The 27,517-nt window shown below is 41.7% G+C and overlaps 2 protein-coding genes across 2 annotated transcripts in view; one reads left to right on the forward strand and one right to left on the reverse strand.

Annotated features, from left to right (window-relative positions):
- kcnab1a (potassium voltage-gated channel subfamily A regulatory beta subunit 1a) overlaps positions 1-9,360 on the forward strand; it is a 116,826-nt gene extending 107,466 nt beyond the window's left edge. Inside the window, exons 9-14 of the mRNA XM_083913972.1 lie at positions 370-455; positions 2,721-2,841; positions 3,152-3,246; positions 4,787-4,907; positions 5,439-5,527; positions 5,744-9,360. Coding sequence (XP_083770098.1) covers positions 370-455; positions 2,721-2,841; positions 3,152-3,246; positions 4,787-4,907; positions 5,439-5,527; positions 5,744-5,833 — 602 coding nt within the window. The 3' untranslated portion in view covers positions 5,834-9,360. The remainder of the gene's footprint in view (positions 1-369; positions 456-2,720; positions 2,842-3,151; positions 3,247-4,786; positions 4,908-5,438; positions 5,528-5,743) is intronic.
- Positions 9,361-9,509: 149 nt separating this feature from the next.
- Positions 9,510-12,512, reverse strand: ssr3 (signal sequence receptor, gamma). Its single transcript, XM_083914434.1, has 5 exons — positions 12,309-12,512; positions 11,531-11,657; positions 10,729-10,827; positions 10,268-10,399; positions 9,510-9,803 (listed from the first exon to the last, which is right to left on the reverse strand). The coding sequence occupies exons 1-5, from the start codon at positions 12,439-12,441 to the stop codon at positions 9,737-9,739; spliced, it is 558 nt and encodes a 185-aa protein (XP_083770560.1). The 5' UTR covers positions 12,442-12,512; the 3' UTR covers positions 9,510-9,736.
- Between the last annotated feature and the right edge of the window lie 15,005 nt (positions 12,513-27,517).

Consider the following 27,517-nt stretch of genomic DNA (forward strand, 5'->3'; position numbering starts at 1 on the left):
GTCTCTTCTTCTTTCATTCTCACTCATTTAGCTTTAATTAAGTCTAAAACATTTTCAAATCAACTCTGCTGAGTGAATTATGTCTTTAATTTATACAGTCAATTTCCCTGAATCCCGTTAACCGCTTCAGGAGAAGGAGCACAACATGGTTTTTACTCTAGTCTCAGAAACAAAGCCTTAAACCCTTTTTGTTTTGTTGAATGCATTTTTAACCTGTTTAAAGATCCAGCAGGCATAGTTGTGTTTTGTTTGTTCAGAGTAAACTGAATGTGGTGAGCATTTCAGGACAAATGTTACTGTCTTTTACCAGTGCTGCACAGGGAATCGGTCAAGTAATTGTTCACTGTGTGCATGTGTATATCTCTGCAGAGATTGTTCGGGCCATGACCTACGTGATCAACCAAGGCATGGCGATGTACTGGGGGACGTCTCGGTGGACGGCCATGGAGATCATGGTAAGGAGCACGGAACGGAGTAATTTCTTTGTTGGAAACATTATTTATCGTGACAACTCAAGTGGATCATTTCACCACATTAATAGATGCTTGTTTACATTTAAATTACAGTTAAGATGTGTCTAAATAGCTCAGTTGGGACTTAGACTGAAGATTTAAAGGTCCCTGGTTCAATCCTGGGTTTTGGCATGTATGTGGATACCTCTTGGGGCGGTAGTAGCTCAGTCCATAGGTGACTGGGCTGGGAACCGGAGGGTTGCTGGTTCGAGTGCTGAGGTGCTGTTGAGCAAGGTACCGAACCAGTCACTGGCAGCCCCCTCGCTCCAACATCTCTCCATTGGTTGCATGTATATAGGTCCTGTCTGTGCATGTGTGTGGGTTTCAGGCCTGTGTGTAAAATGGAAAAAAAATAGAGTGAAAATTGAATTTCCCCATTCGTGGGACTAATAATGGAATTCTTCTTCTTCTTACTTCAGATTTAAACTTCCCTTAGGTCGTCAGAAGTAAATTATGAAATAATAGCTGTCACAGAGTCAGCTCTGGCCTCTTATGGCCATATTCTCATTAACGTGACCATCTGACAGAGACAGATCTAATAAATCGCTAAAAAGTCATTAAAGCGCTCTGGGCGTAGTTATCAAGTGACTGACCACCCTGTGTGTGACAACTCGGTTGGGAGCTTCATGAAGACTGCATGACTTCATGAAGCTGGCTGGCTGGCTGTAAGCTACTCCTCCATGGACGTTTAACCCCGCACAAATTCAACATTTAAATGAGTGGTATTAAAATCCTGCAGGCTGCAGACAGGTTTACTTGCTTTGCTAGGCAGGTACTCAGATTAAAACCTTCTATTTGTCCTAAAATGACTATTGATTCATTCGTAGAATAAACTCTTAGATACCCAAGTTATATACCTTAGCACCGTTATTTTAAGCAGCTCATCTCGTCGACAGATGGCCGTCCTCCACAGAGCTGGGTCTGTCTGACGTTCCTGCCTGTTATAGAGGAGGTTTTCGTTGCCACCGTACTCTACGGGGGAATTGTTGGGTCTATGTTTATCATAGAGGGTGGTCTTTACCTAGTTTGTAAAGTGTCCTGAGATATCTTCTGTTATGATTTGGCACCATAAATAAAATTGAATTGAATCATTGTACCACCTTAGAGACACTGCTCATGCATAGTCATGATGGTAAAAGATAAAAAGGATTGAAAGATGGGATGAAAAGGGGAAAAATGGACCGTGTGAGAAGTTTGAGGAAAACCCTCTTTCTTTGTTTGCTCTAAATGTCAGAAACAATCTACCTCCCGTTTCAACTCTCGCTACAGTCATTAATATATACAGGGAGTGTGAAGCCACAGCGGAAAGTTATGAAATGAACACATGCCTAAAGACATTCAAGGACTTAACACTCTCCTCTCTCATGTCTCTCTCTGGTCTCTGTCTCACCCTCTCCCTCCCCCATCAAGCACAGTGCGATGTGTTGACATCTTCCCTCTCTCAGATCACGGCGAAAAGCAGCAGATATCTTTGTAGAACACAAGCCGAGATGAAAGCCGTGCAATTTAGATAGCATCAATGATGAAAGGAAGAAGTGGGGGGTACACACGTCTTGTCAGTGTACGTGACGTGCAGGAAGCCGCACACACACACACACACACGCACACACACACACACACACATACACACACGCTGCACATGCACACGCACACACAGGCTTGAGGCACATGTCATGGTTTGCAGCACAGAGAGGCAACATGTAATTTGTAAGTTGAGTGACTGCACCAACATTAACCATGTTACGCTGATTAGATACCCCCTCTCTCATTGCTCTCTCGTGACATGAGTTTCACAGCAGGAGACCTACAAAATAAGAGTGTTTAAAGAAGCAACAAGCCAAATATGTTTATGTGCGTAGCCACTGGCATTTGTTCTTGAAGGATACGTGGAAATCCAGATAAGAAATTTGAATATGATGCCTCGGAGAGATGTGATATGGAATATTGATTGGGTGACTTACTGTGAGCCCTGCTTTTGAATTTTTGCCACGCTCCCACAAGCTGATTAACAGCCTCCCTCTCATCTCTTCCCTGAGTTTAACTCATCCGTCATCTATGGATGCTAACGTCTGCTCTTGTCTACCAACCTACCTTTTATTCTTTCTTTTATTCTCACCAAAAACACCAACTGTGTTAATGCGGCATTACGTTAAATGCTACATAAAAGGAGAATGCTGCAGTGACATCGAACATGTCCTTTATCTCTAGGAGGCGTATTCGGTGGCAAGACAGTTTAATCTGATCCCTCCGGTGTGTGAGCAGGCAGAGTATCATCTCTTCCAGAGGGAGAAAGTAGAGGTGCAACTGCCTGAACTTTACCACAAGATAGGCAAGTATTCTTTGTGTGTGTGTGTGTGTGTGTGTGTACTGTTGTGGAAGATTAGTCAATGATGATGAAAGACTAAGTCCCAAAACAAACACCCTATGATCAGAACGCTCTTGTTTGTCATAGATGAGTGAAATGAAGGAATTAATTAAACAGATCAACTCCATCCCTGTGTCTCATTCCCTGTATTGGTTTTATTAGAAAGTGTCTTTCTTTTCATATATTTTCACTTTATTGGCAGTGTTCTCGCACATTTTTTCACACCTCTTCCTTCTCCTACACATCTTACTCCTTATGGTCTCCATGGTGACAGGGGTTGGGGCAATGACATGGTCACCGCTGGCGTGCGGCATCATCACAGGAAAATATGAAAATGGCATACCTGAAACTTCCAGGGCTTCCATGAAGGTATTTGAGCGTCACTTTGTCGTGATTTATTTTTTTACATTCTTAGTGTGTAATGCATAAAGGTTTTCTGTTCTGTCCCCAAATTAAACTGACCATGTGGATCCAAGTAAAAGCTTTGATCCTAAAGAGATTTTACTTTTTAAATCTACTTCGATTAGTGTCAACGTCAGGGAAGGGCTATTCAAAAATTAGTCCTGGTACTAGTTTCATGAAGAATCCTTGGTAACTGTTCTTTTAAGTTTTAATGAAGCCAGACTTCACAGATGATCAGTCCCTAGAAGACAAGACCAAACTCGACGGCTTTGAGCAACCTAAAGGTCCATAACAGTGGTCCCCAAGATATACTGATATACTAAGCAGAAGATTTCTTATTTTCTTAAAACAAGTGACAGAATTTGTCACTGCAGTAGGAGTAAATGTAAATTATTATTTAGTTTTTTTATTCAATATTTCAAATTATTAGATTTTTTATGGAATCGCATGATTCTAGGAGTTTTTGGTTCGTATCTTCATGATTTAATGCTCTTATTGTAAGTTGCTTTGGATAATAGCGTAATTTAAATTAATGTAATGGAAGTTGGTGCCTGCCTCTTATTTCTTGGCTCAAGATATAGACACTTATTTCTTGAAACTTTTCCCACAGTACCTCTGTTTTCTATGTCTCTCTGTCTGTGGCCAGATATTGTCGTACAACATACAGTCAGGAAACGTTACAGGTGTGTAGTTGAGATCAAATGAAGACACAGTTTGAAAATAGGAGTGATGTGAGCACGGGGGGCCGAAGTAGGGTGATAGAAAGTTGGGAAGAGACCATGGCCCCCCACTTTACGTCCTTGGCCAGATAACAATGCAAGATGCAGTTGCAAGACATGACAGGTGTGTGGTTGAGCGCAAAATGAAGACCGAGTTCAAAGATGAGTTTGGTCTGAGCAAGGGTGTCAGAAGTAGGCGGGTAGGAGGTTTTGGCGCAGTGGCTGGTGTGATTCCATCGCATGTTCTCAAATTCCATTTGTTTTAAGAAGTGGAATAAGTTGGACAGAAAAGAAAAACACAAAATTGTGTTCATTTATTACAGAATGTTACTTATTTTCCTGTCAAATACAGTCCTTCAAACAGTCAGAGAGAGTCCATAACCTGCGACAAGAAGAATAACTCCATTTTAGCCTGAATGTTTGGAGGACATGCAAACACAGGTTTTAGCTGCAGTTAATTTAACCTCTGCAGTGTCTGCAATGGTTAACCATCCAACAGACATTGAATCAACCAGAAAGATAATTAAAATGTCCAGAGCATCACACAATAGTAGACTGACAGTCTTGCTCATCCCTGATGTAAGAAGAATCATTAAAGAATGAACACAATGAGGGTGGCTTTGAGAGCAGGAGGGGCAGGAAACAAGACATGGGAGACTAGACAAGACAGACTTAATACATTTTGAGACATGACAGGAGTAACGCTACCGGGCAAAGCATGAAGACAAAAAAGTAAAAGCAAAGTTCTGTCCAGACAGTAATCTCTATCCTCTCCCCTCTCCCGTCAGTCGTATCAGTGGTTGAAGGAGAAAATAGTGAGTGAGGATGGAAGGAAGCAACAAGCCAAGCTGAAAGAGCTCAACCACATTGCAGAGAAGATGGTCTGCACTCTGCCTCAACTCGCTGTGGGTAAGACTTCACCTTTTTATAGCAAATGCTGTGGAAGCAGCCTGAAGCAGAGCTTTCAAAACACTGCTCAGGGCTGTCAGACAGGAACTCTTTCAACGCAAGACGGGACCGCACTCCCATCATGCTTTACACAATGTCTGTGTTTGCTTATCATCATCGTCTCGTTGGTTGGATTTTCCCTCCAGCTTCCCACGGCACACAGACTTTTCAAATCTATTTGTGCTTCCAGCTGCGTTATTGTGCAGCGATAAAATATCTGAGCTGCCTGGAAGGTAGGAGTAAATGCATTCAAACATTTAAAAATCCGTGGTATGGAAAAATGGCTGGCGGTTAAGTGAGGTTTAACGATTGGTAGTAAATGGACTAAAACGAGCAAAAGCCTTGGATATACACTTTGTGATTAATCGGTATGTATATCGAGGAAGAGCAAATACAGAGGTTTAATTTGCGGACTGCTATGAGACAATTATAAGCAGCAGTGCACCATCAAGTGGACTCTGTGTGAACATCAACCTCTGTTTCTCTCTCCAGCGTGGTGTCTAAGGAATGAAGGAGTGAGCTCAGTTCTTCTGGGAACATCCAACCCTGAACAGCTCACTGAAAACCTCGGGGCCATACAGGTGGGGACATGCAGAAGCACACACAGCTGGTTTACCTGTGTTCAGGTCTACTGCCTGCTTCATATCTAACACTATCCTCCAGCTTGATTGGATTCTAGATCAAGAAGCTTCCTCATATCCAAATACCTTTAATTTTTTTTCTCGCTTTTGGCTTGCTGTATTTCTCACTTCCTTCCTGCCAGGCATATTCAATGTAGCTCTCTCTCTATTGACCAGGTCCTCCCTAAGATGACATCTCATGTGGTGTCTGAAATCGACCACATCCTGGGCAACAGACCTTACAGTAAGAAGGACTACCGCTCTTAGACCAGGCTGGTGGACTTACTGAGAGGTCAGCCTACCCACTCACCTACCTACTTAACCATACTGCAACCACGGACTCACCGTTCAATGTTTAAAGTCCATGGTTCTCTCCTTGGACCACACTCAGCTCCAACCTGGAGCGGACAGCCTTGTTGTTGTACGCAGTTTAGTCCTGCTCCGATCAGCTCTACCGGGTTCATCTCAGGTCCAGGTCCAGCTCAGCCAAGAGACGCTTAACAGTGTGCCCCCCAACCCCAACCAAGGATGTTAACCCTTTGAGTGCCGGTCTATTCAAATATAACTATGCAGATCTAAGCCCATCTAGAGCACCACATCTCAGTTGAACTCCATCCAAGGGCCTCATTAAGAAATAACTAAATACATTTAACATTATACAGCAAAACCTGCTCCTAATAGTTTGTGATTGACATCCACACACAATTACAGATGCGATTTGAGCAGCAATGTATGAAAAGCACTGCAAAAGTATTTCAAGTAAAAGTGTCTTGCTCAAGAGCCCGTTGATAGTAGTTGTTGAGTAAAGTGGTTATGATATTCACACTTCCAACCCACAACCACCAGATGAGTGAGGTCTCAAGACTTCCTCTCTAATGTCCAGATTTCCACCCACAAGTAATTTCATTTGAGCACAAGATTCACACTGAGCAGCACATCTTTTATTCATGAGAACGGTTATACCACAAGCTGAACACATGCACATAAGCACCTCACACTTATAAATTAAAGGTACCTTAGAAAAGTAGACATGAAGAAGTTGTAGTTGCATGAATATCTAAAAAAAAAACCCACCCCCAGTAAGTTAGTACTTTAATTTAAATGCTATGCAGCACAACAAACAAAATTACCATATGAGCTCAATACTCTCACCTCTCATGTCAGAGGTACACACTCAAGTCGTGGGATAACACCTCTTTTCCCATGAAATGAGGTGTTGCGATGACAATGCTCATACTTCTTGAAAAACAGAGCTTTGTTAATGAGGCCTCAACAGACCAGTTCCCTATTAGCTTGAAACAGCTTTAAACTACCTACCAAATGTGCTTAGTTCTATATTTAGTATAGCACAGAATAGTTTTCAGTAGATATTATGAGCTGCAAATCCTGAGTATACTAACAAATAGGTGCATGTTTTTCCTGCTGTAGTGTGTCTCTCTTTACTTTTCCACAAAGCACATAAACAACAGAAAGGAGTTTGATCAAAAACTATACACTGCGAGTGTCTACTGTCCTTGACCGCCTGCGAAGCAAAGGATTGTGGAACAGTGTCTGTGGGATTGGGACGGTGTCAGGGGAGAGAGTGAAGCATGTCGCCCCCATGTGGTCTTTTTTAGGAACTGCTGCTCTGCTTCAGTAGATTATAGAAGAGAGAAATAACACTTTGCAAAAGAAGTGGACTGCTTTTTTTTTCTCTGTTTGCATTCATTATTGAGACATTTGACTCCTTTTCTGCCTGTGAACTGAACCTGCTGATTGCCCCAATGAACCTTGCAGAAAAGGACTTGAGCGGATAAAAAATCTATGTAATAAAAGGATGACTGACCTCCTGGATGGTTGTGGTTATAATAACTGCAAAAGGTGCTTGTTAATGGCAAAAATAGGCAAGGTGTTTGGGATGTGGCAAATATTGCAGTATTTATTCTAGTAGTTAATAGATATAAATTTATTTTGAGATAATGTTTTGAGAATTATAGGGATGTTATATGTACATAAAATGTTATGGCATACCTTGTAACATAAGAAAGAACAGGAAGAAGTTGATCATGCATATGAGTTCACAGTACTGTATGGCTTATATATAAATAAGATGTAAATAGAGTTCTTTTGTTGCTCCTCTGCAGAATCACTGCATCAGTTGCAGTGTTGAAGTCACTCTTCATCCCATCCTCCTCCAGCCCGACTTTACACCGTCACAGAATTCATGTCTGGCTCCTGAGGGATATTTCATAGAAGTATTTCTAAAGAGCAATGTTTGTTCTTGCAACGTGAAGTCGGGTTATGAACTCTGTTTTAATGATGGCGTTATTTAAAGAACGGGCTTCTGTAGGTAATGAGCTTCTGTTCAAAACTTAAGCATTGACCTTGAATCATTATCTCTGACCATGTGGCTCAGCTCTCACAGTTCACGTCGCCTTTATGCGTTGTTGTTCTGGTTCTTTTTCATCTGGAAAACAAGCCATCACAGTGATCATGTTGGCCAGGTTCCAGTTGAGTCACTGTCTTGTTCTCGGTGCACATTCGTTGACTTGCAGCACAAACACCCGCCAGATTTTAATCAAAGGGAACTTAAGCCCATATAGACTTTCTCTAGAAATGCTGTTGGAACGAAGCATCACTGAGCAGCGTTTGGCTCACACTTCATTTCTATTTTTAAGAAGTCTGGCCTTGGATAATGAGTAGACGTACATATGACTATTTTCATTGACTTGACGTGAAAGAAGTGTGACCTGAACAAAAAAACACCCAGAAAAACCCTTTGTCGTTTTCCCTCGCATTGACTTAGCTCTACTCAATATGCAGTATATATACTAAAACAGCCACTGGTGAATAGTCCAAATGTGTGATGTTTACCAAGATGTACTTTTAGTTTGTTTGCAAGTCAACAAGCTGCCTGTCAGTTTGAGTCAGTGACCATGTTGGACCGCGGCCTGCCGGTGTGTGTGTGTGTGGCGACTTCTCCACCCGACAGAGTGCCTTGACTTGAGTCCCACTACAGGAAAAAAAAAAAGAATCAGGGATGTCTTTCATTGCGAGTTGTTAAAACGTGGCTGGATGCCGACCTACAAAGTGAGAATAGAACAATATGACAAGACATAAAACTTTGAAAACAAAGCTTTAAGACCCTCAGTTTATGTAGAGGTAAGTTTTGGGAAATTGGCGTAAAATTCTGTACAGTGTGTTACATCGTACAGCAATTGCTTTGTTCCATCTTGGCCTTTACTTGCAGGGATAGTTCATCTTTTTTGAGGCAGTTATCGATAGTCTGTGTATTACCACCAGTAGAGGTGAAGGTTGTCCAAACTGGCAGCATGCTAACCCTAATCTACTGTTGGTAATCGACGACTATAGAAAAGTACCTCATACAGCCCCACTTCAAAAAATCCGTACTATCCCTTTAAGCTGATTCCCTAAAATAATCTCACTGTAACAAATAACGTCTTTGAGAGAGAGTAAAAGTTACTGTCTTTAGTATCTATGACTTGTTCTTCAGTAAGTTCAGTCTCTGGGTAACAGGTCTAAAGGCAAAATGGGACCACAGCCAGAAACAATTTACCTGTGACTACAGTCTCAACTCTTAACAGATTCAGAGAATATGAAAACTCCTGCAATGTGATACATGATCTTTAACTCAATAGTTCCTGTTGTGGTATGAAGCCAACCTAAATCAGTTCTCATGAAAATGTCAAGTAATCTATTCAACAGATCAGTGTTGTTTTCTACATGTACATCTGTGGATAGATCCAACACAAAGTAACATGCAGAGCATCAGTGTATCATTTCCCTCCTGAACAGTGGTTTCTCTGTAAATAGTCTATATGAAAGTGTGATTATAAATAAATGCATTGCCAATGGAAATGTCAGTGTCTCACTTTTGTCTCTAACATATCATTTAAACAGGTAACTAAACTTGTAAAAATCACTTCATAGCATCGACACAGAAGACAAGTATACCTGGTTGCTTTATTTGTTACAAAAAACAGAAGACAGACCTGGAGAAACACCCTCCAGACATTTGATCATGAATTTCATGAAGTTGAAATGTGATATTTCCGTCCCTTAAAGCCCATCCCTAACCTGTATGAAAAAACAATATAGTGTATACCCATCTGTAACCCACTTCTGCCCCAATCCCTTCCCTCCAGCTTTTAATCCCCTTTTCTTCCTCCTTTACTTGGAGCCTGTGGAAAGCAGAGCGATGAGTCCTGAGGAGGCACTGATGGACAGAATGTAGTTGCTGGAAAAAAAAGTAAGTTAAGGTAAAAACAACATTGGGCTACATGAAAACTTGCTAAAATCAGATTTGGAAGGAATTTGTGTGGAAATGTGCAGCATCTGTTTAGATAGATAGAGAGATAGACTTTATTGATCCCAAGCTGGGGAATTGCAGTGTAGCAGCAGCATTGCACACAGGAACAACACACATACCATATACCATAACACACAACGAGATATTTAAATAAATAAAAACAACAAAAAAAACAATATAAAGAGATGCATAGAATGTAGAAAGAAGCGGTCTAATTGTAGTGCAAAGAAAAAATATACGGTGCAATGAACGGATTATGCAAAAAACATAATGCACTTGGTGATTGTATTGTTATGAACCGTTTTGGCTGTTATTGTACAGTGTGATGGCATGTGGCAGGAAAGATTTCCAGTATCTGTCCCTTCGACAGTGTAGTGTGATTAAAAGGATACACGGTGGGGTTGAAGTTCCTGAGCAGGAAGAAGGAGGCGACGATGACGAGCACCAGGAAGAGAGTGTTGTTGTAGAAGATGGAGAAAGTGGTGGCTTCGTAGTCGGCTACCTCATTCTTCTTCCACAGGATTCTAGCCGAACAGGAAAAAAAAACCTTTAAGGGTCGAGTAACAACACAGCACAGCATGTGGCTCAGGGGAGAACACAAACTGAACCACCAGCCTTCGGTCCTGTCACAGAGGAAGTCAACGGGTCTGCCATATGTTATTAAAGTGTTACTTTTTCACATTCTTCTATCGGCTTTAATCAATCCACAGCTAGACAAACTGACGTCAACTCTGCATTTATGTTTTGACAGTACACTAAAATCCCTTTCAATGTGTCAAAGCTAAAAAGTGCAAACGTTCAGCTCAACGCGCTGTATTTGCGGTATGTCTTTACAAGATGATGCATGTCTCACCTCTCGTCTTTCTCCTTGCGGGACATCTTGCGGTTGTCTGCCTCAGACAGCTTCCTGGTTACCTCCTTGGAGACGGCATCCTCACGTTTCTGGGCAACTCTGGAGGACAAGGACGAAAGGTCACAAATATAAAGTCAGTAAAAGATTCTGTCAAGCTTGAACAACGAAAGCAGTTCTGAAAGTTGTAAATCGAAATCATCGAAAGGAAGAAAGAAAGAAGAGATCCAAGCAAACAATCTCCCCTGCCACTTCCATCTTTGTATATCGTACTTTTTTTACCAAAATATAGTGACAATGTTAGGGCTAGGTAAATATACGAAATATTCTGCCCTGATAGAAGAACTTTCATATCTCGATAACTATAAATAAATTAATAACTTATGTGAAATAACCACATGGTAAAATCTATTTTTTTTATACTCGTGTGTCAATTAAGTTCTTGAAAAATGATAAGTACTCAGTATTTTCTCATTTTATTAACTATGTTGCATGGATCAAGATGTAAAGTGTCGTCCAAATGACAAATATTGTCGTCTTGACATTGCGATACAAAGGATATAAAAAAGATACAATAAGACATTTTTATACCCTTTTGACAATATTTATCATACTTTCCCTAGCCCTAATTGACAATGCTATTGCAAAATAGCTTCCACAATTAATGCTGTATTCTGTGTTGATCAAAGTGAAGGTTGTATCAGCAGTGGGAGCATAATATAAGTGAACCCTTGATCTAACTAATGTACAGCAAAGAGAAACTTCAGATGGGACAAATGCAGAGTATCGCCTTTATGCTTCTTACTTGTGTTTCAGAACAAACTTGACGTTCTTGTAGGCAAAGGCCACCAGGTAGGTGCTGACCAGAGTCATCACACCATACAAGACTGCAGACTGGACCAGGTCCATGTGCCAAATCCTCCAAAACAGCCCTAGAGAGATTAGATAAGAGTCAATCAATACTGGCTGAAATGATCAAGTCAGTAAATGTGCATTATGTTTGTTAAATGCATGTTCATCATCCAGGTGTCATTTCACTATGCGCAGAGTAAACTGAATCAGATTATTGCCATGTATGTTTTCACATAAAAGGAATTTACCTTGATCAGTACCCACAATAATTAAAGTCATAAACAATAAGCTGTAGTACATAAATAGATACAATAAAATGACCATACAAACTTAGGAGAGGATACTGCAACATATAACTAAAACAACAACAAAAAGTTGTGCAAAAAGTATAGAAGTTGGGGCTGTGCCTGTGAAGACAGGGTTTATTTTGCTTTTCAAAAAATAAAATCCTAATTACAAAAGACCAGTAGTTAACTATGTAGAGTACAACTATGATCAGAACTTGGACCTTAAACCTGCAGTAACTTTTTCACACTTAGCATCTACCTTTAGCATTTTTTATAGTCATCCTTGCTGTTGATAATCTTTTGTTGTTGTGTCTGTCTGTTTGAAAGTGGATGTTGTATTAGAGCTAATTCAGTTTACTCTTCAGCTTTCCCCCCTGAATGAAACCTCCAGTGAACCGGTGTTGGCTCAGCCCGTTAGCCTCCGTTAGCTGCTCCGGTACTCACAGATGGGGATGGCAGACACGATGAGCGCGTTCCCGTAGAAGAGAGCGGTGGACTTGGCCGAGAGGTTTCTGCTGAAGTCCTGGAGGAGCAGGTCTTCCTCTGACTGCTGCTTGTTGCTGCCTTTGGGAGCCATGTCTGCGGGTTATACCGGCCTGTGTGCTGCTGAGCTCTGGACACAAGAGGACTGACACGTCGGAGTATGAGGAGAAGAGGGACGCGTCAGCATAAACCCGGAAACACAACGACTCTTCTTCTTCTTCTTCTTCTTCTTCTGCTGCTTTCAGGCGCTTCAGCTCAGTGCTGCCCTCCACAGGAGGACTGAGAAACTGCAGCTTTGTTTTCTTATAAATATTTTTATCAACAGTTTTTCAGATGTACACTTGTCAAAATAGAAACAACAGGATTCGCAAACAACAAACAAGTAAAGGACATAAGTACAATAATACAAAAATCAGAAAATACACACACATTTGAACATCATGAACACACACACACAAGGATTTACCTAATTTGTTATAAATAAAAAAACAATCTATACTATTTGCATAAGTTAATCGTTTTGGTTAGCTTTTAAATAAGTGGTTCATTTTATTTTAATGAATAAAAAGTGTATTTAGAAGAATTACTTAATTAATCCCGCAACGGGGAAATTCGATTTTTTCACTCTATTATTCTTTAATCATGTTACACACACACAGGCCCGAAATACACACACAGGACCTATGCATGCAATTATTGGAGAGATGTTAGAGCGAGGGGGCTGCCAGTTACCAGTGCCCAGAGCAGTTGGGAGTTTGGTGCCTTGCTCAACAGCACCTCAGCAGTGTCCAGGAGATGAACTGGCACCTCTCCAGCCACCAGTCCACACTCCATTCATGGTCCACACAGGGACACGAACCGGTGACCCTCCGGCTCCCAGCCAAGTCACCTATGGACTGAGCTACTGCCGCCCCCACTGCCGCTTTATAACCTTTATTTTAACTCGGGTATATATTTAGGAGAAACCTCATTTGCAATATAGCTGAGATCAAAAACATTTTTGGACAGGACAAAACACACAAATTTTGAAAAATTCATGAGTAAATCTGAAGTATCAGAAAAGCAAAGTGACACGGGATAATGAAAACAGAGAAATCAAGTTAAAAACAGGAGCAGTTAAAAGTCAAATAAGACGCAGTTATGGATTTAAATCGTCCCAATGATAAGAGTGTGGTAAGTTCCAGGTGGTTTTGCAGAGTGTTGGTTGCAGATGCAGAGTTAGAAAAGCAAGATTTTCCTAATTTGGTGATACCAGAAGGAACCTGCAGCGTGATCCCGTCCGTTTAACTAAGATTATGAGCAAATCCCTTAAATGCTGTTCGTTCTTAGATAGATGTGGATGTTTGAATATTAGTAACTGTTCAGTTTTTCTAAATGTAATATTTTTGGTCAAATGTTTTTTTTTTGGGGATCGAACTAAAAATCAGTCCAAAAAATAGTTACATCAAAGAAACAGCACCTCACTGCACGTTTAGTTTTCAGTTCAAGTTGATTAGGATCCCCATTAGCTGCAGCAAATGCTGCCCTTATTCTTCCTGGGGTCTGACACATGCATACAATTACACAATACATAATAATGCATCATTATAACAAAAAATAGATACAAACAAACATTGTAAACCAAAACACACTGCACAGACAGGACAGTTAGGGCGCACTCACACTGTCCTTCAGCACCGCGCCCTGGGCTTTAGGGTACTTGTCCCCCCCTCCCTCTCCCCCTTCTTCTCCTAATGTAAATTATATAAATGGCCCCTCTGTCACCATTTCACTTAATGAGTTCAGACAGCAACAAACCAACCCTATATTTACATTTCCTCTGGGTTATGTTTGTGAATCTTCGAGTTATTCATCTCTAAAACCAAAGTAAACATTTTATTTTCATTTCGATCATAGTAGTTTTTCCTTTGTTCAGCTTTGACGTCCTTGTTTTTAGCTGTGTGTCTAGTTCTGTGTAGGCTGAGAGCAACAGAAGTCAAATTATTTGTATGTGTAGGGGAGACCGGGGATAGTTGTAATCATAGAAATTAAATTTGATAGAAAGGACATTGCCATTAGAACGGTCTTTACCTTATTCAGTTTTTTAAGCTTGGGAAACTTTTAGTTCTTTCAACAAACTCAAGCTGAAGAAACAAATAATCCCAATAAAAACTGTTTCATAGATCTTAAATCCTGGGCAAAGAAAATGTTTTTACACAGTTGGGGTGACTGGCCCTTTAAAAGCCATTCTATATTACTTTACTATAACTGTTATCTACTTACCAACCTTTCTATTTTTTCATTTATTGTGCATTTTTGTCAATAGTTACCCCCATAAATGTACAATGCATTTCTATATAAAAGTAGAAAATGTTATAGGTTGTATGACCTGATGTTCAAGAACCAAAACAACTCAAAGGCATCAGAAACAAACATTGGTACATACTAGACAAGTTGCTTACTTTAATCTTCAAATATCACTTTCAAAGAAAAAACAATATAAGATCAGATGGGCGGTTCCTCTTTTCTGCTTAGAGTTCTTACTTGTTCATGAATCATGCTCACTGCACCACCACATCCTATCCCACAACAGTCGCATCAGCACATTCATTTCAACATGCTATCCCACTCTATATTACTTCATAATGAAATAAATACTTGTCCTGGTAGTACAGAAATGTCCCGCATGCCTCTTTAAATCTCCATCTCCACCGTCCTCTTACCACTTATAACTCTCATTGCACCACTCTTTACCTTTGAATGAAATAAGACTAAAATACGGATACTGCTATATGAAAAATCATATTTTTTTTGATGGTTTAGAGCAGGGGTGTCAAACTGATCCAGTAAAGGGCCGTGTGGCTGCAGGTTTTCATTCCAACCAAGCAAGAACACACCTGACTCGACTTACTCAATCACCTGAACTGTCTTCACACTGTTCATTTGTTGGACCAGGTGTGTTTTTGATCGGTTGGAATGAAAACCTGCAGCCACACGGCCCTTTGCTAGATCAGTTTGACACCCTTGGTTTAGAGAATAAATACTCATAATATGCTGGAGCCACGACCTAAGAGTGAAGAGTTCAAATACATGTAGAATTCACATTTTGCCCACCAGAGGTCAATATCTACATGCCTGTACATCAGTTAGGTCTCCAGCTGACTCGTCCTCGGAGACCAGCAACGAGTGCAGCATTAGATCTGCTGGTCTTAAATCACAAGGATTACAAACAATCAAGGAGAGTAAGATCATGGCCTCATAATGTGTGTGTAGTGCTTATGGTGCCAGAGGAGACATATTGATTTAGTGTTTTAGAGGTGGATATCATTCAGGAGGGAGAGATTTACGTTAACTTCTTGGGAACAAAAGTTTGGACTAACTGGAGACTAAAGTGATAAGTGAAGAATATCTCCCTTAAAGCACAAAATAAATAAATGAATAAATAAGTACAGGCCCATATACCTCAGCCAGCTGTAGAACTCCTGTTTTCAAGGGTGCACACACACATTCAAGATGCTATTTAAAGCTCGTCCTCCACACATACACATCCTCATCTGACAAACATGCCACAGTCCATGGTGTGCATGAGAGTGTGACCACGCAGCTACAGATGCATAACCCATTAGTAGAGCATCAGCAGCTGCAACCCCCCTCTTCCTTATCTCGTCCTCCAAGCCTGTCATGGCTGCCGCTGGAGACATTACAGGACTGCGGAAAAAACAGACAGATATTTTGGCTCGCCGCTGCCACGACAGTGCTTAACCCCCCGCTGAGCTGTTCTCTTTCTTTCTCTGTGTTTGCAAGAGCAAGCAGCATGTGCGTGTCACTGTGTGTGTGTGTGTGTGTGTGTGTGTGTGTGTGTGTGTGTGTGTGTGTGTGTGTGTGTGTGTGTGTGTGTGTGTGTGTGTGTGTGTGTGTGTGTGTGTGTGTGTGTGTTAGACTGCAATGCAGACAGGCAGGTTTGCGTGATGTCCCTGTCTTAAAATGGGAATAGAGCTTAGGGATTAACCGTGCACTTCAGGGGTGCAGGAAGGAGGCAAAGAGGAGGAAAGGGAGGGAGGAGGGCATGCCAAAAGGCCTGCCAACACAATGCCAGGCAAGGCTGGTGATCTCTCTCTCTCTCTCTGTCTGTCTGTCTGTCTGTCTGTCTGTCTGTCTGTCTGTCTGTCTGTCTGTCTGTCTCTCTCTCTCTCTCTCTCTCTCTCTCTCTCTCTCTCTCTGTCTCTCTCTCTCTCTCTCTCTTTGTGCCAGATTACATTGGCTTTGGTGGTACCACATACATAGCCATAGGGGCAAACACGTACTGACCAGCCACAGCCAACAGGGAAAAAAAGGGAAAACACACACACAAACACACACACACACAGACATATTTTGGCACGCAGTGGACTCCTCTGGGGTATTGTGCCTGGCAGTGCTGGTATGTTTTAGCTCACTCTAATCGTACCCTTAGGAGCATTTATGACAGATCTCCTATCATAGTGACAAATTCTTTTTGAGTTATCTTCTCTCACTTGCCCAAAGCTAATCTCTGGGAGCCCAACATCTCTAACATCCACATGCCACAATGAGTGTGTGTGTGTGTGTGTGTGTGTGTGTGTGTGTGTGTGTGTGTGTGTGTGTGTGTGTGTGTGTGTGTGTGCGTGTGCGTGTGCGTGTGTGTGTGTGTGTGTGTGTGTGTGTGGTAAAGCTGCTGTGTAAAGATAGCACTATTGTGCCATTGGCTTTTCCATGTCTATCAACACGAATCTCTTAGCACATATTATTCATCGTGTTTATATCTCTGCAACTTCAAATACCGGCCGACTTCCGATAAACAAGCACAAACTCAAATCGAGACTCATTCAGATTAATTTAAACTAGTCCAGACTTATTGTATTTTAAAAGGTATCTTAAACAAAAGGTGGTTACAGAACAAAGTCATTTTCCACAGTGTTGGATATTATGGAAGTCCCCCTGCCACTGCAAAAATAATTCACAAATGGTATAAAGTATGACTGGGCAGGCGTGTGGTCACACAACATCCTCTGGCTTCTGATGGTTAAAAGAGGAACAGCATTTATTAATCTTTTATCACTGACATGTGGCATGAGTTCTTAAGTTGGAAGGCTCAGTGAGGCAGTTTATAGATTCTTTTTCCTTTTCCTCAAAAACCTTTGGTTTATGTCCGAGACGTCTCCGAAGAAAAGGAGCGATCCACAACACAGCTTAATTCAGCGAACTCCAGCTGGAAAGACGCTCATGCTTGAGCTTGTGACTACAGTGAAATGTCAAAGTATACACAATTACTGCGACCCTTTTAACTTGCATCTAATAAAATATTATTTTCAGCCCTCAAAGGAGTGAGGAGGACACATCCACGGTGAGGAGTCAGCAATCAGTGACGGTACAAAACAGTCAATAAAATAGGTTTCTCAAAAGTTTTGAAGCACCACGACCATGAGAGGTCCTGGAGCGTACAGTCAGGCTGATGGGTCTGAAGGATTAGCTGCATACACACACTCACACACACACACACACACACACACATGAACAAACGCATGACCCCCTCCAGGTTTACGCTTGGCAGAGATAATAACTCCACAGTTAAAAGTCAGTTGGAAACAGCCAAATTTCAGGGCTAAATCAACTGGTACATTTTGACAGGAAAATTTGCATCATGGACCAACTGGAGACCGCCCTGACAGTACTGACCTTTGTACGGAGAGCAGACGAGTCCAAAATAGAAGAAGCTATAGCTAACTGTGCTGCACCATTCATTTGTGTTTACCCGTGACCTCCTCTGTCAGAGTGTAGGCTGCTCCACAAAAGAGACATGGTTAGACGGTTATGAGTTTATACATGTTTCCAACCAAGCTAACATGCTAGCTAAGTGCCCGTCAGAGAGAGATCATCATAATTGTGCAACATGAGGTAGTTTTATACCTTGTTGCAGGGGTTTTAAACTTTTCATAAATGGTTAATACATATTTGATAATACGTTTGTTTTGTCTGTTTCTATAAGTCAGTCTGGCCTGTTTTTTTGTATGTTTTTTATCCATCTTCCCTTGACTTCAAGATCTGCCATCTTACCCTTTTCTAAAAAGGACGAAGAAGATTGGACTACAGTCGTGTAGCTGTGATTTCCAGTGTAGATGTTATGTTATGTTGTTTTATACTACTTCATGGAAGAATAGATAGATAAATAGAACAGAAGGAGGGACTAAAGGGACAGAGCGTTGCTTGCTTTCCACTTTTTTTCACTCACCGTAGCCTCTCAGGCCTCAGATTGTGACACGATGGTTTTGAAAATGGTTGAACATTATACTTGAGTCAGTCAGGGTGAATGGAGAGGCTGTAAAATGAGCGGGTTAGAGTAGCAGAGGGTAGACAGTCAGAAGCACCTGTGTGATGGCACTGGAGGCGCCGTGCAACTGTTTCAGGGTCTGGTGACATCGCTTCTGTCATATCTTGCTCTCGTTAGGGATTGTATTCCAACCACAGAACATACACCCAGCTCCTCTACCTCCACCCGTAACCCCCTTTCACAGCAGTTTGCTAAAATGGCTGTGTGTGCTTCTCCTCTACTATCTCCTCCGTGTGCCATGATTTATGTTCCCCCTTCGGCTAAAAAGGCACGGAGGAGAATGTGATATGGTGGAGGTGGAGGGATGGGGGCTGGAGGTGAGGGGTGGGAGTCCCTCAGAGAGATGAAGGGAGAAAAAGGAGTGAAATATTTGTCTTTTCAAAGGATGCCAGACATGTGTTTACACTTTCTGCCCACTTTCACCATAAATAGTTTCCTCACCCTCAGGGTTGCACGTTTCCACGTGAACTTGCATGAGAGCATATGATTGTGTGTGTGTGAAGGAAAATGTGTTGGAGTTAAAGCAATAAAATGTTTGCATGCTACTACTACACGCACACACGCGCACACAAAATAGAGATTGTTTGGAGATATTTGGTATTATTTTGTGACCAAATCTCTGTTTTCCATTCGAATGCAGTATTATTTTGTATTAAAAATAATAATAATAATAGTTTTATTAATATAAAAGCCTACTTCTATTTCTACACTGGAAACTAGAAGTGGATTCATTTCTCACGTGTCAAATGGGAAAAAAAACATTGGCTTTATCTTGTATGTGTTGATTGTTTTTTCTTTTGCGGTCTGTATGTGTTTCCCAGCTGATGAGGGCGACGGTGCTGTGTGAGTCATGCTGTAGGTGTGGAGGTGTAGCTGCGGTCAGAGCAACATCGGGTCAGCTAGACCCAGGCGTCGAGATACTTAACTATCCGGACTGTGATGACACAGGCTCAGCTTCCCTTGGCAGAGTTATGGTGACCCTTCAAGCAGAGCTCAGTCCCAAAACAAGTGCTCACGTGGTTCATTCCTTCACTCCAACAAATCCCAGATTTCACAGTGTACTCATAGAGAAACAAAAAAGATAAGATTGTACTGTTCTGTTTTAATGTGTCGATAGAGACCGAGTACACTCTGGCCACGGTTGTCTATTTGCAAGGCTGTTTGCTCCTAAATGAATTATGTGGGAACGTATATCCGTCAATAATGCTGTGCACAGGACATTCTGTGTGTGTGTGTGTGTGTGTGTGTGTGTGTGTGTGCGTGCCTGCGTGTGCGTGAGTGTGTGTGTCTGGTGAGTGTGTGTGTGAGTGTTTAGCCAATGTGCAGAGACATGAAGGCTAACCTGCTGCCAACTTGGCTTGTCTAAGAAGCAGAGAGAGAGCAGAAGATGTTGACATTTTGGCAGTGGAGAGAAGCTGCTGTTCCATCTGCATCTGAAAGGTCACCGCGGTGGGTTTTGGAGCACAGTATGTGTACAATTGTGTGTGTGTGTGTGTGTGTGTGTGTGTGTGTGTGTGTGTGTGTGTGTATGTCTGTGTGTCTGTGCCTGCCAAAAGCAATGTGTTCAATGTGTGTGTCTTTCTCATCAATTCTGTGTGAAAAGAGCAGAGGAGAGCTATAAACAAAGATGCTGGAAGTGTTGGGCACAGCACAAACAGACTAGTAGGAGTCCACCCCCTGCTCTCTCTTGCCAACACACACACACATAATTCATACACACACATTTTTGCTTTGAAGATGTTTATAAGAACTACATAGGAACAGGGACTTTCAGCGAACTGACTTAAAAGAAGTTAACCCAAATCAGTTTGATCTAGCACAAAAACTGAAACACTGCTAACCTTTTTTCTTTTTTTAAAAGAAATCAAGGCTTGGTTTCAGTTTTAAATAAAACAACACAGCAATCAACGGGTAGGAAACTGCTCACTCTAATCAAAACTGAAAAACTGGCTTATTTTTACGGTTAGCTTAAAGCAACATTACTTATTTGGTCAGTTGGTTTCAGCAGACACAAGCTGTAAACACAATACTGTTGTTGTGGTGAATGTATGAGAAAACATTTTCCTATTTGAACATCGAGCAGACACAAAAGTCATGTTTGAGGCGACTGAACAAATCCAATATTTGTTTTCCTTTTGGCAACAACTCCTGACAGAAATATCGGCCTCATTAGCTGCTAAATGCTCCGTTACAGTATGTTCACCAGCTGGGCGCTAACTTTGTCTTTCTGCTGTTTGGTGCTTGGCAAGTTAGCATACATTGATTCTTCTTACTGTTACAAACACAGTTTATGAGGGCGGTGGAGAGTCGTATCGACAGGAAGGGGTACAAACCATGTGAGGATGTTGACGGGAGGGTTTGGCAGCTGATCTGCTGTCGTTGAAGCAGCTGAAAGAAACTACGGCCAAAATATGTTCGGCGCCTGTCTTAGGTCGTCTCTGGTGTCTGGTCAACTGAGTACGTCACAGGCCTGGTGGTTACAGGGCACTCGTGATCCACACCAAGTGCTGAGCCTCAGATTCACAAAGAACAATGCAGATTCCACTCCGGTCGTGTAATCGCACACCAGCTGTTCAGTCGCACAGATAATACACAAATAATACACAAATAATGACAGCTTTAGCTGATTGTGGCCGCACATTTTATAGATTTGTAAAAGGCAAAGATGTCCTGAGAGAAGTATGTGTGTCATGTTGGGAGCCAATAGTTTATCCCTTCTTTACACACTTAAAAGAGCTGCATTCTTGGCCTCTAGTCAAGCTCTTTGAAGCTTGGTGTCAGATCTGCTGTTTATGATGTTCATGGATGAGATATCAAGATGCCAGAGAGGTCCGGAGAGTATCCAGTTACGTTTCATTACAGTGGCATCTCTGTTTTTTTTGTGAAGGATATTGTCCTTTTGGTCTCATTGGATGCTACTGTGGAACTATTTGTTTTCTAATGTGACACTGAGTCACTGGCTATTTCCCAAAGGTCCCCTTCAGGTGGAGAGTAAGCTAAACTGAGGAAGCAGTGGTGAAAGGAACTGAATGGCAGTTAGGAACCTGGCGTTCCTCAAAAGAATAAGCATCTCAGTGGATTAAATGTTAAGTGAAGAGTGGATGCATTGGGATCGTTTGACTGTGTGCACGCAGCTGTGGGCTGCATACATCCAGCACATGTGTATATACAAACACATGCCTCTGTGAACATATTTGCTGTGTTTGTTTGGGTCTTTGGATGTGTACAACACACCATATGGGGAGCATGAGCTATCAGACGTTGTGGTTGTATGAGATAACTGAAGGAATTCTTCTTTGATATACAGCATGTCTGACCTGCTCCTTATAAAAACCAGGATCAAAGCTGTAGCACTGCTGCCGCAGACTGTCTGGTTCTACTACACATGGCGTGAGTGTTAGTTTCAGTTAAGACATGTATTTTAATTATTGTTTGTCTTATTCTCTGTTATATGTCTTCTCACTACTTTTATATTGTATGATTTTACAGTAGGCAAACAGTTTATGTTCAGTGGCAATGTAGGAAGTAGTGTGGCAGCTATATAGTGCAGTGTAGAGGCCTGTCACATGAGAGTATCAGTAGTGTTACCAGCAGTGAATGTTGGCGTTTTTTAAAACCCAGAAAAACGGCTGTATAGGTTGATCGTGCAAGCATCTTGTAACGACCAATATTTATGTTTGTTGTTAGGTGGCGCCCACTTAGTGGTTGTAGTAATTATCGCAGGAGCAAACGAGGAAAACAAACACAGGACTTTCACCCAGGAGACCGATGTTGGTGTCCCGTGTGTCCCGTGTGTCCCTATGTCCGTGACTCATTTTAACCCTAACCAAGTAGTTTTGTTGCCTAAACCTGAGTAGTTCTTTTTCACAACGTAAAATAGAACGATCACATGTTACCGTAACGTGACTAAACCTGCCAGCGTGATCACGTGTTTCAAACTGCCACCGTGCGGCTTTAAATTAACATTAAATTGTGCAGTGTTATGTGTCGTTTTTGGAGTCATTGGCAATCGTCCTATTCTGTTGTCTAGAGTTGAGGATGTGCTGTTTAAACTGAAATGAAATTTTTTCTTTAACCGAATTGCCTACATTAACTATACCTCAACCATACAGTCAGGTACAGTACTATAGTGCAAAAACATGTTATACGTATCAGCTGCAAGAGACCAATGCATATCACCCTTCATTAGCAGAGCTAATTTAAAATTATGTAGTTAAAAGACATATAAGATACTGTATATCTCTAAGACGTGTCACCCTCCAAACATCGGCCACATTATTTTTTGGTGTGGTCAAAACCTGAACAGAATCTCAGAAGACAAACAAATCTCTCACACCTACTAGTATTTAGCCTTTTTCAGACCTGCTTTCTGCTAATTATCTTTGGACAAAGCAGGTGAACTCTTTATGCTCTACCTTAAGCTTAAAAGATACAGGATTTAGATTTGAATAGACAATACGACAATTCACCATGACGTCACAGAAACCATATTTGTTCTTTCATGTGGCAAAAGCTGCAGCGTTCTCCAGTGGCACCACTAGTAAACAAGCCCTTCCGAGTCCTTTAACCAGAGTAGATGGCTTAAATTACTGGGTGATCTGCACCGAAGCGGAATTTATTTACACACTTTTAAAAGTGAAATTTCATATTAGTACATGAACATTTACATGTCAAATTAGTAAACAAATGTGACGCTAATGAGTGAAAGCAGTAATTACGTTTGGGCGACGCTCAGCCTTAGCAGTTCAGGTGGTGGTTTACCTTAAAAGTGTAAATTAAGAAGACTTTACTGTTTATTGTGGAGCTGTTAAAGCATGTAATTGTTTTGTGAAGTACTGAAGTATGGCCCCGGATATTTTGACCACATTGATGATAATGTGGACGACCAGCAGCTTGTTTACAGCGAGGAGATCGATGTGTCTGACTAGGGCTGAGAGGAGCACACGACCACTTCACGGGTGCTAGCGTCCTGTTGACAACTCGTGTAAGCACAAAGCTATATTAGGCCATTAAAACGATATATGGTTACAAAGATAAGAAGCTAGACTTTAGTTTAACACCATTTAATCAACAAACATTACACCATTATTTATATTTGTAGGTTAAACGGAAAGTTTTATAGAATTTAGCCAAACACTGTCCTCTGTGTGTGTGTGTGTGTGTGTGTGTGTGTGTGTGTGTGTGTGTGTGTGTGTGTCAAGAAGGAATTGTGTGCTGAGGCCACTGATGGCATGGTAATAAAAAACATATTTGCATGATACTCTGCATGTATGCATGTAAGACTGTGAATATGGAAGTACTTTGTTTGCTGGTGTGCGTGCCACTTTGATCATATGTTCAAGGTGCATGTGTGAACCGGAGTTAATGTCCAATTCCCTGTGAGGGGTTGACATACTTGCATGAGAGAGTGTAAATGCGTGTGTTTGTGTGCTACTGGGTGAGGCAGGGGCCAAGGTCTTATGAGAAGAGTGCTGTGCGTGTTTGCATGCAGGGGGGAGAGGGGAATAAACGTGTTAGTGAATGGGATGCTAAATGAGGAGTGGACGAGGTGGGCAGGATATGTGTGAGTGCTAGTGTGTGTGTTTACATGTGTGAACTGCTGTCCTAATGAAATGTGAAAGCCCGCCAAGTCACCTCTGCCCTCCCTCCCCCACTGTACTGAATCCCGTCAGCCCTTCTCTCTCACACACACACACAGACACACACACAGACACACACAAACACACACACACACACACACACACACACAGAAACCAACACACACATTCTCTCTTATTCCCTCTTTCACACACACAAACAGACATGCGTGCACAGCTCGTGTTAACATGGAAGCGTTAGCGTGGAAAGAGGTCTTCTCTCTGTCTCCTCTATCCTGTGAGGCGAGGCTCTCCCTAGGCATGTTGTTGAGAGTACAGCTGGCAGTCCGGGAGCCTCCAGACACACACACACACACACACACACACACACACACACACACACACACACACACACGTATATGCATGCAGACAGAGGCACGCTAGGCAGTAGGTCATGAAGCCGCTGGCGTGAAGGATAGACGGGTCTGACACCAGAAAAGCAGACAGCCGCTGACATGCACTAGGGAGCATTACTAGGATAACAATGGCGTGTTTCACTGTGTGACTGTGTGTGTGTGTGTGTGTGTGTGTGTGTGTGTGTGTGTGTGTGTGTGTGTGTGTGTGTGTGTGTGTGTGTGTGTGTGTGTGTGTGTGTGTGTGTGTGTGTGTGTGTGTGTGTGTGTGTGTGTGTGTGTGTGTGTGTAGGGATATGTTTAGGCAATATTGTATTGACAACAACATGCTTCAGAGGATGTATGTGTGATAGTATGAAAGAAAAACACTAAAAGACCACCTTGCTGGTGTTTGTGTAAGAAAATGTAAATGTGTGTAACATTTTTCACCTTTCGCTAAAATGATTCCACATGTTGAAGCAGTGTGCACTAAGAGCAAAACGTGGCTTTTTCTTTTCTTCGCGTGTCCTAAACCAAAATACAAGAGCAAAAGTGTAAGCAAGGGATTAAACTGTCCGGAATCTTTATGAGGCTACTGCTAACAGTAGTAAACAAGAATAACTTCCAAGGTCAGGGCCATTTCATACTGAGGTCTCTGGGGTTATAGTCACATTTAAAAAAGGTCCTCACTGTTTGAAAGCCGATCCTGGATGCTATGTCAGAGTGAAGGCTAACGTTAGCGGTTCTCTCCCAAACTCATCATCTGAGACAAACACAGGCCTCAGTGCTTTTCTTGTAATGTCAAAAGTGAAACATCTAATGTCTTGCCCAAGTATGTAAGATAAAGAAGAAAACAGGGACATGTGTGAATGAAATAACGAAATTTCAGTCTCATCTTATAATCTTCCTACTCCTTTTTTCTTCTTCCTACTGCTTTTCCCGATATGCAATTTTCATTTTGTGTCTTTATTTATGTTGTTTATGGGAATTGTGTACTGAGTTTGCTAAACGTGTGCATGTTTGAAGTAAACTCTTCTGAACTCATCAGCTGATGAAGACGACATGCAGTCTTTTATCTCGGTATCATACTGTATATGTAGCTACCAAAAATATTAAAACCACCTTTTAAAGGGTTTTTGTCTTAAACTGAGTCACTTAGTTAGCAGGGGCTCAGCCCTTACGCTTAGGGTCCGGGTTAGGGGGTAGTGTTAGGGTCTACATAGGCCTATTTGCTGTGGAATAAATAAAAAGACCGGGGAACATAGGACCTTTTCTGTGAAAAGCGGGGACCATAGGACCCAGGGAAAATAGGTACGCTCCCGCTAGCTAAAGCAGGTGAAATCTGCTAGCAACAGTTGTCATTTCAGACAACAAAAAAATGGTTACCAGCTAGAAATGAGAAGTTGCTTTTGTCTTCTTCTAACTGAAAACAAGGACATTTTGTTTTGAAATTTACTGAGAGTTAAGATATTAAAGCCATTTAAATGTCTTCGGTCGCAGCCCAAGTACCAATTCAATAATCCGCATCTTGCCAAGTACAGTACAGTCCAAATGCCCGGCTGTGACTTGCTCTGCCCATTTTGTCGAGGATGCATCATAGGGGTCTCATGGACGTACAACGTGTGTGAACCCCCGAGTCGAACTTGCCAAGTCTGAACTATTAAGCACCCAAGTCTGAACGTGGAATACTTGGTATTGAGAAATGGCAGTGTAATATTGTGAGACATCTCACATCTGGAATGGAAAGCAGGCATGGCAACAGTAACTGAGGGGAGGGCAGGGCTTTGAAAACTTAATTTTGAACACTTGCTTAGGAGCTGATTCAATAGACCCTTTAACAGTTTGTAAACAATGATGATGAACGTGGTGTGCACAAGTGTAGCTGCATGCAATAGCTCGTCAAGCTATGCAAGATGTTAACTGGCAAAACCTACAGAACCTACATTTATTTTTGACAAATATTGACATTAAAATGGTGGAATATCGATTCTGACGGCCGCGCATGCAACAAGCGGACATTTTGATAATTGAATTTAATGTTTAAAGCCTGCTTGGGAAGACGTCACTTCCATTGCCAACATGCACAGGCATATTTTTGGTGACGTCAGCTGTAAACGGGTCTTTAACCAAATAATTACATTGAAATAAGTGTCACCAAAATGAAAAATAAAACAAAGCATTTATTTTGTGTGGGGTTGAGACCTATAAAAATATTCATGCATGCGTCCCTCTGTCAGAGCCAGTAAATGAATGTCAACAAGTGGTGCTGTAGCTATTTGAAGAGAGTAAGTGCATGTGTGAAGAAAACAGCAATAAAGAGAGCAACAGTGAGTAATCTTTAACACTTCTCGTGAAGTTCATATAAATCAATCAGGATGAGAGGGTTTCGTGGCACTCCCCTGAACCTTCCCGGGATGTTCCGCCACGTTACCGGAAATTCTTGTGCTAGTGGTGAGATCCAGGGCTGCGGGTCGCTAATGCAATATTATGTGTGTGTGTGTGTGTGTGTATATTTCTCCTGTAGATGGTTTGTGTCGGAGGGTGTGGTGTGATAATCCTTTCCTTCTCAAGAAAAGTTTTTACACATGTTGGCTTTATCTTCCACACGTAGGCAGCACAGACACTAGACATAGACACACAGAGACACACAGACACACACACACACACACACACACACACACACACACACACACACACACACACACACACACACACACACACACACACACACACACACACCTACAGCTGTATTCCAGATGGGTCAGTGGTCCTCCAGTGAATCATACAATCTCTATGACTTAACCGTTGCACAAAGCCGGTAGCGAGCAGCACATTTTCCACATTACCACCTTCTCCCTACTGCTGCATTAACTCCCA

The sequence above is a fragment of the Echiichthys vipera genome, assembly GCF_963691815.1.
Source record: "Echiichthys vipera genome assembly, chromosome: 5".
Classification (NCBI taxonomy): Eukaryota; Metazoa; Chordata; class Actinopteri; order Perciformes; family Trachinidae; genus Echiichthys; species Echiichthys vipera.

Bases quoted from the DNA above. Each gene is read 5' to 3' on its own strand.
- ssr3 (XM_083914434.1), bottom strand. From the start codon at position 12,441: ATGGCTCCCAAAGGCAGCAACAAGCAGCAGTCAGAGGAAGACCTGCTC. The intron at 10,828-11,530 runs GTAAGAAGCATA...CTTGTCCTCCAG, and splicing joins AAGTTTGTTCTGAAACACAA to AGTTGCCCAGAAACGTGAGG. The intron at 10,400-10,728 runs GTGAGACATGCA...CTGTTCGGCTAG, and splicing joins CGCAAGGAGAAAGACGAGAG to AATCCTGTGGAAGAAGAATG.